Genomic DNA, 14,394 nt, shown 5'->3' on the forward strand with positions numbered 1-14,394 from the left:
CAGTTGCGGCGCCTCGCCCCCGTCCCGACGCGTGTGGGCGGGGCTTCCTCGATCCCGCGGTGCTCCGCGGCCCCATCTTGCTCTTCCGGTGCTGATACTGCTCTTCCGGTCGCGAGCTGCCTGGGTGTAGAGGGCGGTCGAGGCGGTCGCTGGGGCAGCGGTGGCAGGTGACAGCGGGTGTCGGCTTTTGACAGCGGGTGAGGGCGGCGTGGCCGGGGGCCGAGGAGTTGGAGCGTCGGGGCGGCAGCGGTGACGCTGAGGCGCCCGCGGGACCGGGACTTGAGCCGCTCCGTGACCTTGGCGCGCCCGCTTCCCGGGCGGGTCTGTTGTCCTGGGTCCCCGCTGGCTTGTTCGGTTAGGGCCTGGCCCGCTTCTGGCGTTCCCGCTCCGCCAGGCCCGAAGCGCGGCGAGGCGAGCCCTGACGTCACGTTACGGTTTCTGCCGCCCCGGGCGTCCGTTCCCGGAGAGCGTGTCTCCGAGAGGCTGTGCAAAAGTGAGGCCTGCAGCTCCGGTCACTGGGGCGGGCGACAGGGTCATCGAGATCGCCTGTGGGCCGCAGGGACTGGAAGCGGGCCAGGACATGGAAAGCCTCCTCCGCTCGCCATTCGAGTCGTTTTTAAGTAAAACGCAGTCGCGGGCGGTGTTTCCACTGCCAGCGCGAGGAACAGCTCGTGGCTGCACCGTGTGCTCTGTCGAGTTCTCGCTATTTTAGTCATTTTGTCTAATTATTTCTTAAGAAGCCGAGTTTCTGATTCATTGGCCAAAGCCGTTTATTACAGCCTTCGGTTTGATAGCGGGGCGCTCCATAAATGCAGACTAAAAAAACCCAACTCATCCTGCGCCACTTCGTGCATCCGCATCAGTTATAAAAACGGATTCTGGGCGCGTGCTGCTGGCTGGCCTGTAATGCGAGCTCTTATGAGGTAGAGGAGGATAGGGTGCAAGCCACAGGTCAGCAGCCTGTGCCTTAAGTCTGATGAAATCATAGCAACAAAAAAAATCATTTAACGTTGGAGGAATGAGTTGCATGTAGCTCCTAAATGCTCTATGGCAATAACACACTCTAAAAGGTGTTTTCTCTCATTGTTAGAAGTGTACGTTTTTGTCTTTCAGAATGTTGGCTGCAAGGGCACTTAGCCTAATTGGCAAGAGAGCCATTTCCACCTCGGTGTGTGTTCGAGCACATGGTAAGTGAAGTGAGACTTTTCTGTCTGTCTGTCTGTCTGTCTGTTTTGTTATTCAAGATAGAATTTCTCTGTTAGTCCTGGCTGTCCTGGAACTCACTCTGTAGACCAGGCTGACCTCAAACTCAGAGATTTCCCTCCTCTGCCTCCCAAGTGCTGGGATTCAAGGCCTGTACCACCATGCCTAGCTAAGAACTTTTACTTCCAAATAGACTAACTTAATGTCATTTTGCTCCTATGTCTAAGACACTGTGGTAGGGTTTTATTTTTGTTGTATTTTATTTTGTTTTTGTAATAATTTTGTTTTATTATTATTATTTTATTGTTTTTATTGAGCTATATATTTTTCTCCGCTCCCCTCCCTTTCTCTCCTCTCCCCTTCTCTCAAGGTCCCCATGCTCCCAATTTACTCAGGAGATCTTGTCTTTTTCTACTTCCCCATGTACATTAGATCCATGTATGTCTGTCTTAGGGTCCATGTTATTGTCTACGTTCTCTGGGATTATTTTTTCTTTGCTTTATGTCTAAAAGTGTGGTAGGGTTTTAAACAAATATGCCCTTCTTTCCTCTTTCCATCCTTCCCTGTCGTGTAGCTCTGGCTGGCCTTGACCTCATGGGGTTCTTTGCTCTGCCTTCTGAGTGCTGGGGTTAAAGGTGCATTACCATACATGTAAAGTTCTGTCCCTTCTGAAGAGTGTCTCCATATCTGACTTGAATTCTTTTCCCATTCTTAACTTCTTAAGCCCCCTTCTGTTGCCGTCACAGAAGCAATGGAAGCAAAGGGTGGTGGTCTTGGGTCTAAGCTGTGTTTGGATTTCATTGTAATCATGGACTAGTTCCTGAAACATTTACCTTCTTACCTGAAATGTACAGACACACAAGGTTTAGTTCCAAGCCTGGCTCAGCACCATTTTAGCTCCGCGTTTATGAAGCATACTCTTTGTACCAGTGTTAGGTACTGAGAAGATAATGTGAGAGGTGGACCTTCCCCAAGGAGCTTGCAGTTGTAGAGGGGGCTGGTGAGATGAACACAGTGGTAGACAGTGAGAGTCCCAGAGGTGCACTGTTTAGTCTGGCACTGTGGACGCAGGCTGAGACATAAGTGAAAGGTGTTTGGAAAAGGAAAACTTTTCTTTATTAACCCACATAGGAGTCCTCCGTGGATAACATATGCTTACAGTATTAGGGTGCAGTTAAACTCCACTGGGGCACTGCTGTCAGTTGAGGTCTTCATAGTGTAACTGCGAGAATAAGAAGGGAGCTGAGACCTAACAGATCTGACAAGCGAGGCAAAATTCATCTTGGTTGAGAACAGAAGTGACCTTATTGAATTCAAAATCTTTTCTTTTGTCTCCCTTTTAATATTTTTTAAATTTCCTCTGAAAGATTCAGCTTTTAGGGCGTGAAGGGCTTCTGGGAACCCCTGATGTCCAAGGGTAAGACCTGGCATGTGCCTAGTCAGGGAGGAGGGTTTCTACAACCTGGGTCTGCTTGGAAGTAAGACTGTCAGCTCCACCTTACCCAAAGCCTTTAGGCCCAAACATGGCTGAGTAGTAAGGTTGCTTGCAGTAGGGCTCGTCTTCCATGCTCAGCATAGACCCCAGAGGTCAGCGTTATACCATATTTCTCACTCTTCAGGTGGGGATGATGCCAGTCTTTACCTAGTGGGGTCATTCAGCAAATACACTTCTTTATCACGCTTGGAACACTTGGGCATGGTGGCACCTGGTCCTGCACAAGTGGCTTCATCTAGGAGGAAGTAGGCTGTGGGATCTGGACCCTCTGTCCCTTTTAAGAGAGTGGTTTGTAACATGAGGGGGCCGGCTTGTTGGGGTTTCCATCCTGCCTGGTACCCCACAGCCGGCAAATCCCAAAGAAAATCACACACAGGACTCCATAAGGTTATAAACTGATTGGCCCATTAGGTCAGGCTTCTTGTTACCCCATTATCCTTATCTACATTAGCCACATGGCTCCATACCTTTCTCAGCTGGGCAAGTTACATGCTGCCTCTTCGGTGGTCTGTGCAGGAGTGCGGAGGGAGCTTCCTGCTTCTCAGAATTCTCCTGTTCTCATTGCATCACCTTTACTTCCTGTCTAGTTTTCCCGCCTCTACTTCCTGCCTGGCCAATCAGCGTTTTATTAAAATATGATTGACAGAATACAGATAATTCTCCCGCACCAGTGGTTGGCTCATGAGCCTTTGGTTTTCTCTGATCCCAAGGACAAGCACAAAACTCTGAAGTGTACCTAGAAAATACGTTAAACACTCTTGGTCTAGAATACGCCATTTTATGGCTAGTGTATTCTGAGACCATGAGAGTTTATGGCAGTCTGATAGCTGAGCTGTAATTCACACAATGCATTGATTCGTTTAAATTGCATGCTTCTCATTGTTTTTAGTATAGTTGCTGGTATGTGCTATTATCACCACGGTTGGTTCTCGAACATTCTCATCCTAATTTACATCTACTTTGATAGCCTGTAATCCAAGTGTTTTATGCCTAAAGAAACAGGGCTTGGGTAGGGTGTGTGTTGAACTTGGTGGAAGTGTTCAGTAGCTGCCTTTCTCTTTCTGAGCATCTCCTGTGCTTTGAGACAGTGTTTCCCTATGTAGTTCAGGCAGGTCTCGCTTCTGCCTCAGACTGTCAAGTGCTTGTATTACAGGCATGTGCAATCATGCCCAAGTTTATGGGATGCTAAGAGTTAAAATGGGAAAGTAATTCTGGCTGTTTTGGTTCAGATTCTTTTGGGATGAGGTTAAATAGAACAGAGCCTCACTGGTCTTTTGTGTACCAAATAAATACCTGGAAGGATCACAGCCTTGCTTAAGGCTTAGTGATGTTTACCAACATGATCTGGGAGGTTTAGACATGGGACTGAGCTTATGGGGAGCAAAGTATTTTGGCAAGGCTTTCTCCCTAAGACAGGTCAGGCAGAGTTAGAGCTTTTAGCAGCAGGAATCCATGGGGGACAATCAACTTGTTTCCTGTACCCTGAGCTTTGTCCTGCTATGTCCTGTGGGATGCACAGGTGCATGCTCACGTGATGCAGTGGAGCAGCAAGAAAAAGCCTCCACTCAGCTCTGACTCTTTCCACTGCTCAGTTTGGACTGTCTTGACCTGTGAGTATTAAGTGAACATAGATTGGAAGGAAAGCAGAACTGAACTGACCTGACTCTGCTTATTGAGCATATCATTCTTCCCTTGGAGTTTCCAGGGCTACCTCCTCTGGCAAGTTCAGGATCTTGCCACATGTGCATTCCTAGCATGTGACTCCATGTGTTAGGTCTTGCTTGTTTCTCACAGAATGTAAGCCCATGGTTAGGTAAGAATGCTTGGTTGTTTCCTGACAATCCCATATGTATAGTGAACAGTAGGTATTTGGTAAGTTGTTAATAAACAAATGAGTAGGTGGCTCTGTGATTGATACCTTTTGTATGAGGCCCACAGTTTCTGAGTTGCCTCTGGAGTCTCAGTGAGCTATCACTGTACCCTGCAGCAACTGCCTTTCCCTTTTTGAGTTTCATGTTCTGTACATGAGTCCCTGTAGTTGGGACTTCATTTATAGTCCAATTGCCTGTCCAGCCCCGATCCTACCTCTGGTGACTATAAACCTGAGGGTTTGGTTAGGTCAAGTGCTTCCATTGACCTGCTGTCACCCTTCTGCCTGGACTCTACCCACATGGGTTTTCAGATTCATCCAATGTGTTTTAGGGAGCGTGGTGAAGAGTGAAGACTATGCTCTCCCTAGTTATGTTGATCGGCGTGACTACCCCTTGCCCGATGTGGCACATGTCAAGCAGCTGTCTGCCAGCCAGAAGGCCCTGAAGGAGAAGGAGAAGGCAGACTGGAGCAGCCTGTCCAGGGATGAGAAAGTCCAATGTGAGTATCAGAGTTTGCCTGAAAACTCAGTAGCAACGAGTATAGGTGTATGAGTGTGTGTGACTGCTTGTGCTAGACCAGATATCCCTGCTGAGTTTCTGGGTATCCCTGTTGATGCTGCTGGCTTAGCCCTGTTGAGGAGCAGGCCATGGAGATTACGGCTTCTCGTACACAAGCTTTGCCAAAAGATCAGCTAAATACTTGCCATGTGGTGTGAAAGCAGCATGGAAGAGCCAAGCTGACCTCATATCCAGAGGTCTTTGCATGTTGTCAGCTCTGTAGTTTCTCCCTCCTATATGTACTGGTGTGCGAGGGCAGATTTGTGCACATTTCTGTGTCCTGGCCTAGCCTGTGCTGACACTGGGATGGGTTTCAGGACGGGCTGAGTCCTCTGCAAGTTCTTTACCCTGCTTATGTTTCTGTTCAGTGTACCGAATCCAGTTTAATGAGAGCTTTGCTGAGATGAACAGGAGCACCAACGAGTGGAAAACAGTTGTGGGCCTGGCTATGTTCTTTATTGGCTTCACTGCGCTCGTTCTGATTTGGGAGAAGCACTATGGTAAGTGGAGAGGGAGAAGCTGGCCAAGGACAGCTTCAAGGCCTTCGCATGGCCTCCAGGCCTAGGATGGATAGAGAACCTATAATCATGGGAACAATTATAAGCTAGAGCTTGCCTTTTGTATGGCCAGCCATTCTTGTGGCAGGGCAAGGTAGGTTTGCTTGTACAGCATGCCATGTTCGGTAGCACTGGACCTGCTTAATAAGTCACAGAGAACTTCGTAGTGTTAGGAGCTAGGAGGAGCCCATTTGCTACATGGCTGGCTGTACCTGAGTACTTAGAATGTTAAGGCCATACTGTTTGGACATTATGGCTTGCCTGCTCTCTAACATGCATTCTCTCTAGGTCAGGTCGTGTTGCATTCTGAGCAGGCCCACCCCTAGCAAGTGTGGCTGTAGATTAGTAACAGATGCCAGCCCTCTGAGTGGCACCTCCTAGCTGTGTGTGAGCCAGCCTTAAGAGTCTGCCACTGGCAGTTAGAAGGAAGATGCCCAACTAAATACATAATGATTTCCGTGCTGACCTTTCACAAACAGAGAATGGTTCTGAGATAGGAATTCTCAGTGCCCTGGATTAAAGCCTGTGTGTGAGCGGGTTGAGTGGCAGGTGGCTTGTCTTGGGCTGTGTCCTCCCAGCAGGACTCCCTTCCTCACATAGTCACTTTGCACCGCAGTGTACGGCCCCATCCCTCATACATTTGACCATGACTGGGTGGCCATGCAGACCAAGCGGTTGCTGGACATGAAGGCCAACCCCATTCAGGGCTTCTCTGCCAAGTGGGACTACGACAAGAACGAGTGGAAGAAGTGAGACCTCGCTGCTTGCCAGCCCCCTCCCCTCACTCGGCATCTGGAAGCCGCAGTGTCCAAAGGTCCATGCTAATAAATGACCAGTTTACGTGACGCCTGTGTGATTTATTCTTGGATAATTACCAAATGAAAGTATCTGAATTGAGATGCTGGGTTTCTCATAGTGTAGGTAAAGAGGGATTTAAAATTTTTTTGATAGTTGCATTACTGTGTATGAGGTGTGTGTTGCCAGGATGCACGTGCAGAAGACAGAACAATTTTAGAGTTAGTGTTCTCCATTTTGATGTAGTTCTGAGGATCAGGTTCAGGTCACCAGGCTTGCATGGCATGTGCTTCTACCCACTGTGATGGGTAAATGTTCTGAGTAGGTGTCTTGAGGGGAAGTATATAAAAATTCAAATTGCTGGGTGGTGGTGGCTCGCACCTTTAATCCCAGCACTTGGGAGGCAGAGGCGGGCGGATCTCTGTGAGGCTATCATGATCTACAGGGCTAGTCCTAGGACAGCCAAGGCTACACAAACCCTGTCTTGAAAACAAAACAACAAAAATGAAACTAGTGTGACCCTGTTATCTGGGAGATTTGAGTTGTGACATTCATGGTTGAATCCTGTTAAGGTGGTCTGATATAAAATCCTGTTGTAGCATACAGAAGTTGCCATGAACTACTCCTGGGGCTTTTCCATCTCAAAATTATCACCACTGAATGGAGGTAACCACTGGGCTGTGCAGAGCAGGCCGGGATCTAACAGTTGGTCAGGCATGGTGGTGTGTTCTGCCATCCAGCACTCAAACGAGGCAGGGTGATAACCAGTCAGGGTTACAGAGACCCTGACAGAACCAAATTGTGGTAACAGAACTGGGGTGTGACCCAGTTGAGTGATGGCTACCCAGCATCTGGTAAAAGATGGCAACAGAGCTGGAGCTTGGCCATCAGCGTCTTCATGAGCAGCAACCTGGCCCCTGGCAAGCACCTAGGGAACACCTGTTACGTTGTCCCATGTAAGCACTAGAGACCCTGTCCAGAATGGAAGAGATAGGTCCTCAAAGAGTGGCCTGCAATTGGGTGGCTGTGTCCTTGGGGGCCTCCTGCCTGGGTTGGTGGCAGGAGCAGCAAGAGGGAGGCCTAGAGAAGCCTAGCAATGACAGACAGGTATTGGCCTAAGAAGTCTGAGCAGAGGGGCCTGGGTTTTCTGGACAGCATGCAGTGACACAGCCATAGCCCAGCTGTAGTTTCTCATGCTGCTCGAGAAAACACCTGTCCCCGTACTTACTCAGGAACAAGATAATCAAAACAAAGTGAACTGAAAAAGGTCAACAGGATTCGGTGGGCTGGAGGAGTTGGCCACAGATCAGACTGCAAGCCTCTTCCACTATACACCCAGGCAATTGTGTGGCTCATACAGCAACAAAGTTAGACGAGCTGGTCACCTCTGTCCTACACAGAGACAACGATGGGCAAAGAGTGATGTGGAAAGATGATAAAAGTATTCTATAAAGATATAAAATACAGACATTGTATTATGCCAGAATTCGAATAATAACTGCAGCAGCTTTGGCCTGAGGATATTTCTTGGGCACTCTGACCATTAAGAATTAATAACACACTGTTTGGGACATGGCAGTATGCCCGGAGGGCATGAAGATTGTTTTTTGATCTAATGTTCTTGTAGCCACAAAAACAACTAACCAGAGAACAGGTTGTCATATACCTCTAGGTTCTTAAAAATTGGGTTATGGGTTAATGAATAAAATTGGGTATGAAAGATAACTATCACTGATGTCAAAACTTGAGGGAAAATTATTGGAAATAACTCTGTTCTGTCATAGCTTATTAATGATGACTAAAAGATGAATAAAAGGAAGTGAAACACATGTCCAAAACCAAAAATGATATGATCTGTTTTTTGGAACAACACGAAGGTATCCCTGCTTACTAAATTCTATATAAATAAAGAAGCACTCTGACTGCCAGTCAGTCAGGCTACAAGAGTCCCCTGACCATCATGGCCTGGTTCAATCCCTCCCTGGCCAACTCCTTACATCCCCTGCTGGGACCTGCCCACAGTCGAGGATGTAGTTACATTGTTTTTTAAGTGAATGATTACAATGAATACAATTGAAAAACAGCATGTTATAATAAATACAATTGAACACCAGTATGCTTCCCATCTCCCTTCCATGATTAAACATTTGGGTATTGACAGGTGGAAAACAAATTATCCCCAACAATCCACATAGGTTCATGACCAAGCAACTTGTTATTAACAGAGTGTAAGCAAGTAAGGTGTTTTCTTCAGCTGGTTCTTCTAATGGCAGGCTGCAGTTTGTGGTTACAAAGAAAGGATCAATCATTTTATTGTTCATCTCAAAAGATAATTATCTCAAAATGTAAGCTTATTAAAAAAAACCTTGAGGGGAGAGTGGGAGGGAAATGGGGGGATGGGAGGAGGCGGAAATTTTTAATAAATAAAACAACAACAACAAAAACTTGAAAGAGCACAAATCTAAACTTTTTTATGTATACAATATTCTGCCTCCAAGTATGCCCACATGCCAGAAGAGGGCGCCAGATCTCAATACAGATGGTTGTGAACCACCATGTGGTTGCTGGGAATTGAACTCATGACCTCTGGAAGAGCAGCCAGTGCTCTTAACCACTGAGCCATCTCTCCAGCCCAAATGTGTAGCCCAGGCTGGCCTCGAACTCGTGATCCTCCTGCCTCTGCCTCCTTCAGCAAATCCTACTGGTGTGTGCCACCACAACCGGCTGAACTTTTTTTTTTTTTTTAAATTTATTTATTATGTATACAGCATTTTGCCCGCATGTATGCATGCACACCAGAAGAGGGCACCAAATTTTATCATAGATGGTTGTGAGCCACCATGTGGTTGCTGGGAATTGAACTCAGGATCTCTGGAAGAGCAGACAGTGCTCTTAACCTCTGAGCCATCTCTCCAGCCCCAAATCTGAACTTTTATATATGAAAAACAGTCATCTCTAAATCCTCAGGGTGCATTTTTTTATTAAATCCTATCAGGACGCTGAGGGCGGAAATGGGTACATGGAATTAATCATCGCCTTTGATTCCCAACCCATCCTAGCAAGACAGGCAACAAGCCAGCAATAGCCAGGCTGCTACTGTTTTAAACTTTTGTTTCCCAAGATTTTCCACCTTAAAACATTAACAAAAACATCTTAACCTAACTTTACACGTCTAAATCTACATGTCTAAAGTCTTTCTAAGGTTGATGGTTGAATCAATCTGCTCCAGCAGCAGTGCTTGGAAAAAGTGAATCACTATTACTCTAAGTGTCAGACACCTTATCCAGCGAGGGACTAGAAACCCCCATAGATTGTGAGGGACATGGTGACCATGAGGACAATAAACAAAGCTATGTTCAATAACAGCATGATGTGCTCAGGACACGTAGTCCTCTAGGCTCTGCCTCCCCAAGGCTTGCTCCTTTGAGGAAGCCTTGCTGACAGCCAAGCCATGTTCCTTGATGCTGCCTGTTGTTCCCCTCCCATGGCCCCGACAGGGACTGGTGCTTCAGGCTGAAGGCACTGTCCCAGGCGTTCCTCCAGTGTCGGTGTGGACCTTCTGCCTGGGTGTACAGCTTCACCATGAAGAATTGTCACACTCTGGATCTGCAGCTTCTGCCAAAGCCACAGAATGACATGGAACTTCTGTGCTTGTGGACCTAAACCAGAGTCAAACCTGGTCTCTACCCTGGGCTCAGTGCTTCCATTGGAAGCATCTGTAGGATGTGGAAGCCTCTGAGTACCACCTGACCTTACCCAGGTTCAGGACTGGTCTCCACCCCGACTCTTCTGCTGAAGCTGCTGGAAAATGTCCCCCCCCCTTTTTTTTCAAGATGGTTTATGTGTGCTGGCCGTTAACCCCCCCCCCCCCCCCAGTGTTGTGATTCCTGGTCTGCACCACCATGCCCAGCTCTACTGCACTCAGTTTGACTGAGTGAACAGCATGTCACTGTGTGGGCTGCACGCTACTGGCCTGATGGTGGGCATTTGGCTGTGCACCTGGTCTGTTGTAACTGCAGGGTCTCAGCATTCCTGTGCATCTGATGTGTCATCTCTGTTTCTGAGGGAGGTCAGCTGCTGTGGGGCTGCTGGTCACATTGCACCTTCAAACTTCCTCTGCGCTTTCTTACTGGGTTCACTTTACGTGGCTATCAGCCTCTGAGAAGGGGTCACTGCGAACACAAACAGTTGGGGAGTTTCCTCAGACCTGAGGCTTTCAGAGGCCCGAGGTCTGGAGTCCTGGATCTCATACCATGTCGTAAAGTGCTCTCCAAAAGTCTAAAAAGGAGGGTCACAACAAGAAGTGCGAATGTTTTCCTTCTTTGGTCAATACCAGGCCTTCAATCTGGGGCCTCACAAATAGGCAAGTATTGGACCACTGAGTTATAGCTCTAGGCTTTGGATTTGTTCTTAAAAACTAAACAAAACTAGGAGCTGGAGAGATGGATCAGAGGTTAGGATCCTGCTGCTCTTTCAGGGGACCGAGTTTGCCTGCAACTTTAGCTCCAGGGGATCTGATGCTCTCTTCTGGCCTCTGCAGGCAGTTGCGCTACCGTACCCATGCCACCCATAAACACGTAATTTAAAAATAAACCTTTAGAGGTGTGGTGTGGTGGTATCTGCTTTTAATCCCAGGACTCGAGAGAGGCAGGGGGATCTCTGGGGGCCTGAGGCCAGACTGTTGTTCTACATAGTTCCTGGACAGCCAGGACTGAACTGGGACTGGACTGGGGGGGTGGTGGTGACGCATGTCTTTAATCCCAGCATTAGGGAAGTGCAGGTGGCTCTCAGTGAGTTTGAAGCCAGCCTTGTTTAGAAAGAGACAGCCAAGGCACAGAGAAACCCTGTCTTGGAAAAACAAACAAATGAATAATAAAACCCCCCAAAAAACAAAACCTCAAAAAGTTGAAATTCCTTTTTTTGTGTGTGTATTTTGTATGTGTGAGGTGGATGCGTATGTGCTATGATGAGTGTGTAGCGGTCAGAAAGTCACTTGTGGGTATCTGGGTATCCGTTCTACCCAGATATCTACACAGATATCTCTGTGGTCCTAAAGCCCACAGGGGTCAAACTCAGGTCATCAGGTTTGGCACTGAGTGCCTTTACCTGAGGAGCCATCATGGCGGTGCATGCTTATATTCTTTGCTATTCCTGAGACACAACTCTGGCCCCAGAAAAGGGGTTCAGAGGCCTTTTAAAGGGGCTGTCTTCTGCTCTCAGCCATCTCAATGTCGTCCCCCCCCCCCCCCCGAGTTTGGCACCTACCACGTTTTGGGAAGTACTATTTCCATGCATTGTATTCTCAGCTCCAGGCAGCAGAGGGCACTCTGAGACCTAAGCAATAAATTAGTTGAGCGTCAGAAATCTGAGCCAATGCTGGGGCCCAATTCAGACGGAGCACCCGGTACAGTGCCTGGCAAACAGCAGGTATTTAGTAAGTGCTTACAGAGTAAGCAAACACATCCAAACTCTAGGGATGGGCCTGGCTCTGAGGGGCTTTTGAAATTACTTCATCCTTTTCTCCTTTTGCCTCCCTTCCTCCATGAGTCAACAATGAAAGCAGCTAAACTCAAATACCTGCTAGAGCAGGGTGGGCACCACCATGCTTTGGGATGGATGTTGTGGATTCCACTCCTTCCCTAAGATGCCCTTGTCAGGTTGATCTACCTTGTCAGGTGACCAAGAAGAGACCTGGACGTGAGAACGGAAAGCAGGCATTCCTGTCCTTGGGGAAGGAGTGCAGAGTTCTTTAAGGATTTCACGGTTGCTGGACAGTGGTGGCGCATGTGTTTAGTCCTAGGAGAGACAGGCAGATCTCTGTGAGGTCAGGGCCAGTCTGGTCTACAAAGTGAGTTCCAGGACAATGAGAGCTGTTACAAAAAGAAACCTCTTCTCGGGGAAAAAAACAAGGCAAAACAAAGCCCTATGGTTGATAGGCTCTGGGTGTGTTAACACACACCTTCAATCTCAGCACTTGGGAGGCGGAGGCAGGCTGATCTCTTCTGAGTGCAAACCTAGCCTGGTCTGCAGAGTGAGTTCCAGGACAGCCAGGGCTACACAGAGAACAAACCTTTCCAGTTTTAGCACTGAAGTTCTACAGTGTGGTCATTTAACCAATCAGCTCAGACCATAGTTGTGACAAGACAGCCCTGGGTGCTGCATGAGGGTTTGCTGACATCTATGGGGTCCTGAGTCAATACTGGGGTAGAATAAGCTCACTAAATATGCAATATGCTCACATTGGACACACGCAGCCCACACGCCCCCTCCACTCCTGTAGTTCCCGGTGGAATAGAAGGGATGGTCGCCTGAGCCTTCTTAGGAACAGAGCACAGGACTATAAGGACCGTCTAGCATTTGCACTGCTGTCACAGTGCAGGTGGCAGTAGGACTGTCTGACAACTAGTGACAGGAGCTTGAAGGTGGTCAGTCTGAGTGTAGGGCTGTTAAGTCCCCCAGTGTCCTAATGGAGGTTCAAGTCACTGCCTTCACTCCAGAATGGCTTGAATGCAGGAGAGCCCTGGGAAACTGGCTGGACACATAGGTTTGGCCTCTCCACCCGGAGAGGCTCAACAGAATCCAAGGGAACAAGCAGACATTAACAAGCCGTTGGTTTCCTGGAAATTAGGCAAGATCGGGGGTCACTGCCCTGCCTAATGGGGAGCCCTGCCTTGAAACAGGCAGGTTGGGAAGGGACACTGAGGCTGCCACCATCTAACTCCCCCAGGATCCTGCTACTGGGGCATCACCTAGGGACATGCACAGCCTGCAGTGGTTAATATTAGCAACTCTGCAGGACCCAGAACCACCTAGGAGAAGTCCTTTGGGAATACCCATGAGGGATTATCTTGATTGAGTTAACTGAAGTGGGAGGGCCTCACCCTAAAGGTGGGCGCCTCCATCCCATCCTGCGCTGGGGGTCTGAGCTGAATACAAGGGAGAAAGTGAGCACCAATATTTACCATTCTTTGTTCCCAACTGCGGGTGCCTCATGCTCTTGCCATCATGGACGACATCCCTGCCACAATAGACCTACCCTTGCGCTATGAGCCCAAATCAACACTTTCTTCTTAGGTTGCTTCCTTGGGTAATTTCTCACAACTGCAGGAAAAGTAGCTGACAGTTTGGGAGTGAGAACATAGCTGTCACATCCGGAGTGAACAGCAGGGGGCACGAAGACTCCGTGCTTGTCTTGGGTCTCCCATGACTCTCAGACCCCCCTACTTCGCCTTCACAAACTGCCCTATTTAAAGGTCTGAACTATCAGACCTTTTATTTTTTTTTCAATTTAAAACTTTACAATTTAAATTTTTTTTTAAAAAATAATCTTTATATTTATTGAATTATTTTGGTGTATGTGTGCCACAGCACCTGTGTGAAGGTCAGAGGACGATGGTGTATGTGTGCCACAGCACCTGTACGAAGGTCAGAGGACGATTGGTGGGTGTCACTGTCTCCTTCCACCACGTGGGTCTTGGGGAATGAACTCGGGTCCGCAGGCCTGGTCTTCCCCGCTGAGTAATTCTAAGCAGGATACTGGTCCCAACCTGCAAGTCCTCTGCCTGATGTGGACAATCCACGGGACGTGTGCATGCTGCTCCAGGATGCTGCTGTGGTTTCTAAAATAGAAATAGCCACTTCCACAGATGATGCAGAGCCACCCTCAAGGAAATGACAGAGGTGTCACCATCTGTGGGACCGCAGACCTATCTGGCACCTAGGAGAAAGGGGATTGCAGGCATCCCCACGTCGATTTCCTCAAGCTCTGTCCAGGGAAGGGTGGGATGCTCATTCTCAGGCCCACTGAGAAGCATCCCCAGCTGCTTCAGACATCACTAACCCCTGACCACATTTTGCCATTTGATCCAGCTGTTTCCATCTCTGATGCAGACACCCCTGTAGGAACAGGAAATGA

General features: G+C 48.2%; 1 protein-coding gene and 1 pseudogene across 2 annotated transcripts; one reads left to right on the forward strand and one right to left on the reverse strand.

Annotated features, from left to right (window-relative positions):
• The first annotated feature begins 15 nt into the window (after positions 1-15).
• Cox4i1 (cytochrome c oxidase subunit 4I1) lies at positions 16-6,529 on the forward strand. 2 transcript variants are annotated; one of them, XM_087900481.1, is made up of 5 exons: positions 16-167; positions 1,114-1,187; positions 4,901-5,068; positions 5,496-5,627; positions 6,301-6,529. In XM_087900481.1, exons 2-5 carry the CDS (start codon positions 1,115-1,117, stop codon positions 6,435-6,437), a joined length of 510 nt encoding a protein of 169 aa, XP_087756607.1. In that variant the 5' UTR covers positions 16-167; position 1,114; the 3' UTR covers positions 6,438-6,529. The 2 variants fall into 2 exon arrangements, with proteins under 2 accessions (XP_087756607.1, XP_087756606.1); XM_087900480.1 differs by having other exon boundaries at positions 103-197.
• Positions 2,402-2,977, reverse strand: LOC125402291 (cysteine-rich protein 1 pseudogene; annotated as a pseudogene).
• Positions 6,530-14,394: the final 7,865 nt, after the last annotated feature.

Source organism: Myodes glareolus, chromosome 22 (genome assembly GCF_982192425.1).
Source record: "Myodes glareolus chromosome 22, mMyoGla1.1, whole genome shotgun sequence".
NCBI classification, from domain to species: Eukaryota; Metazoa; Chordata; class Mammalia; order Rodentia; family Cricetidae; genus Myodes; species Myodes glareolus.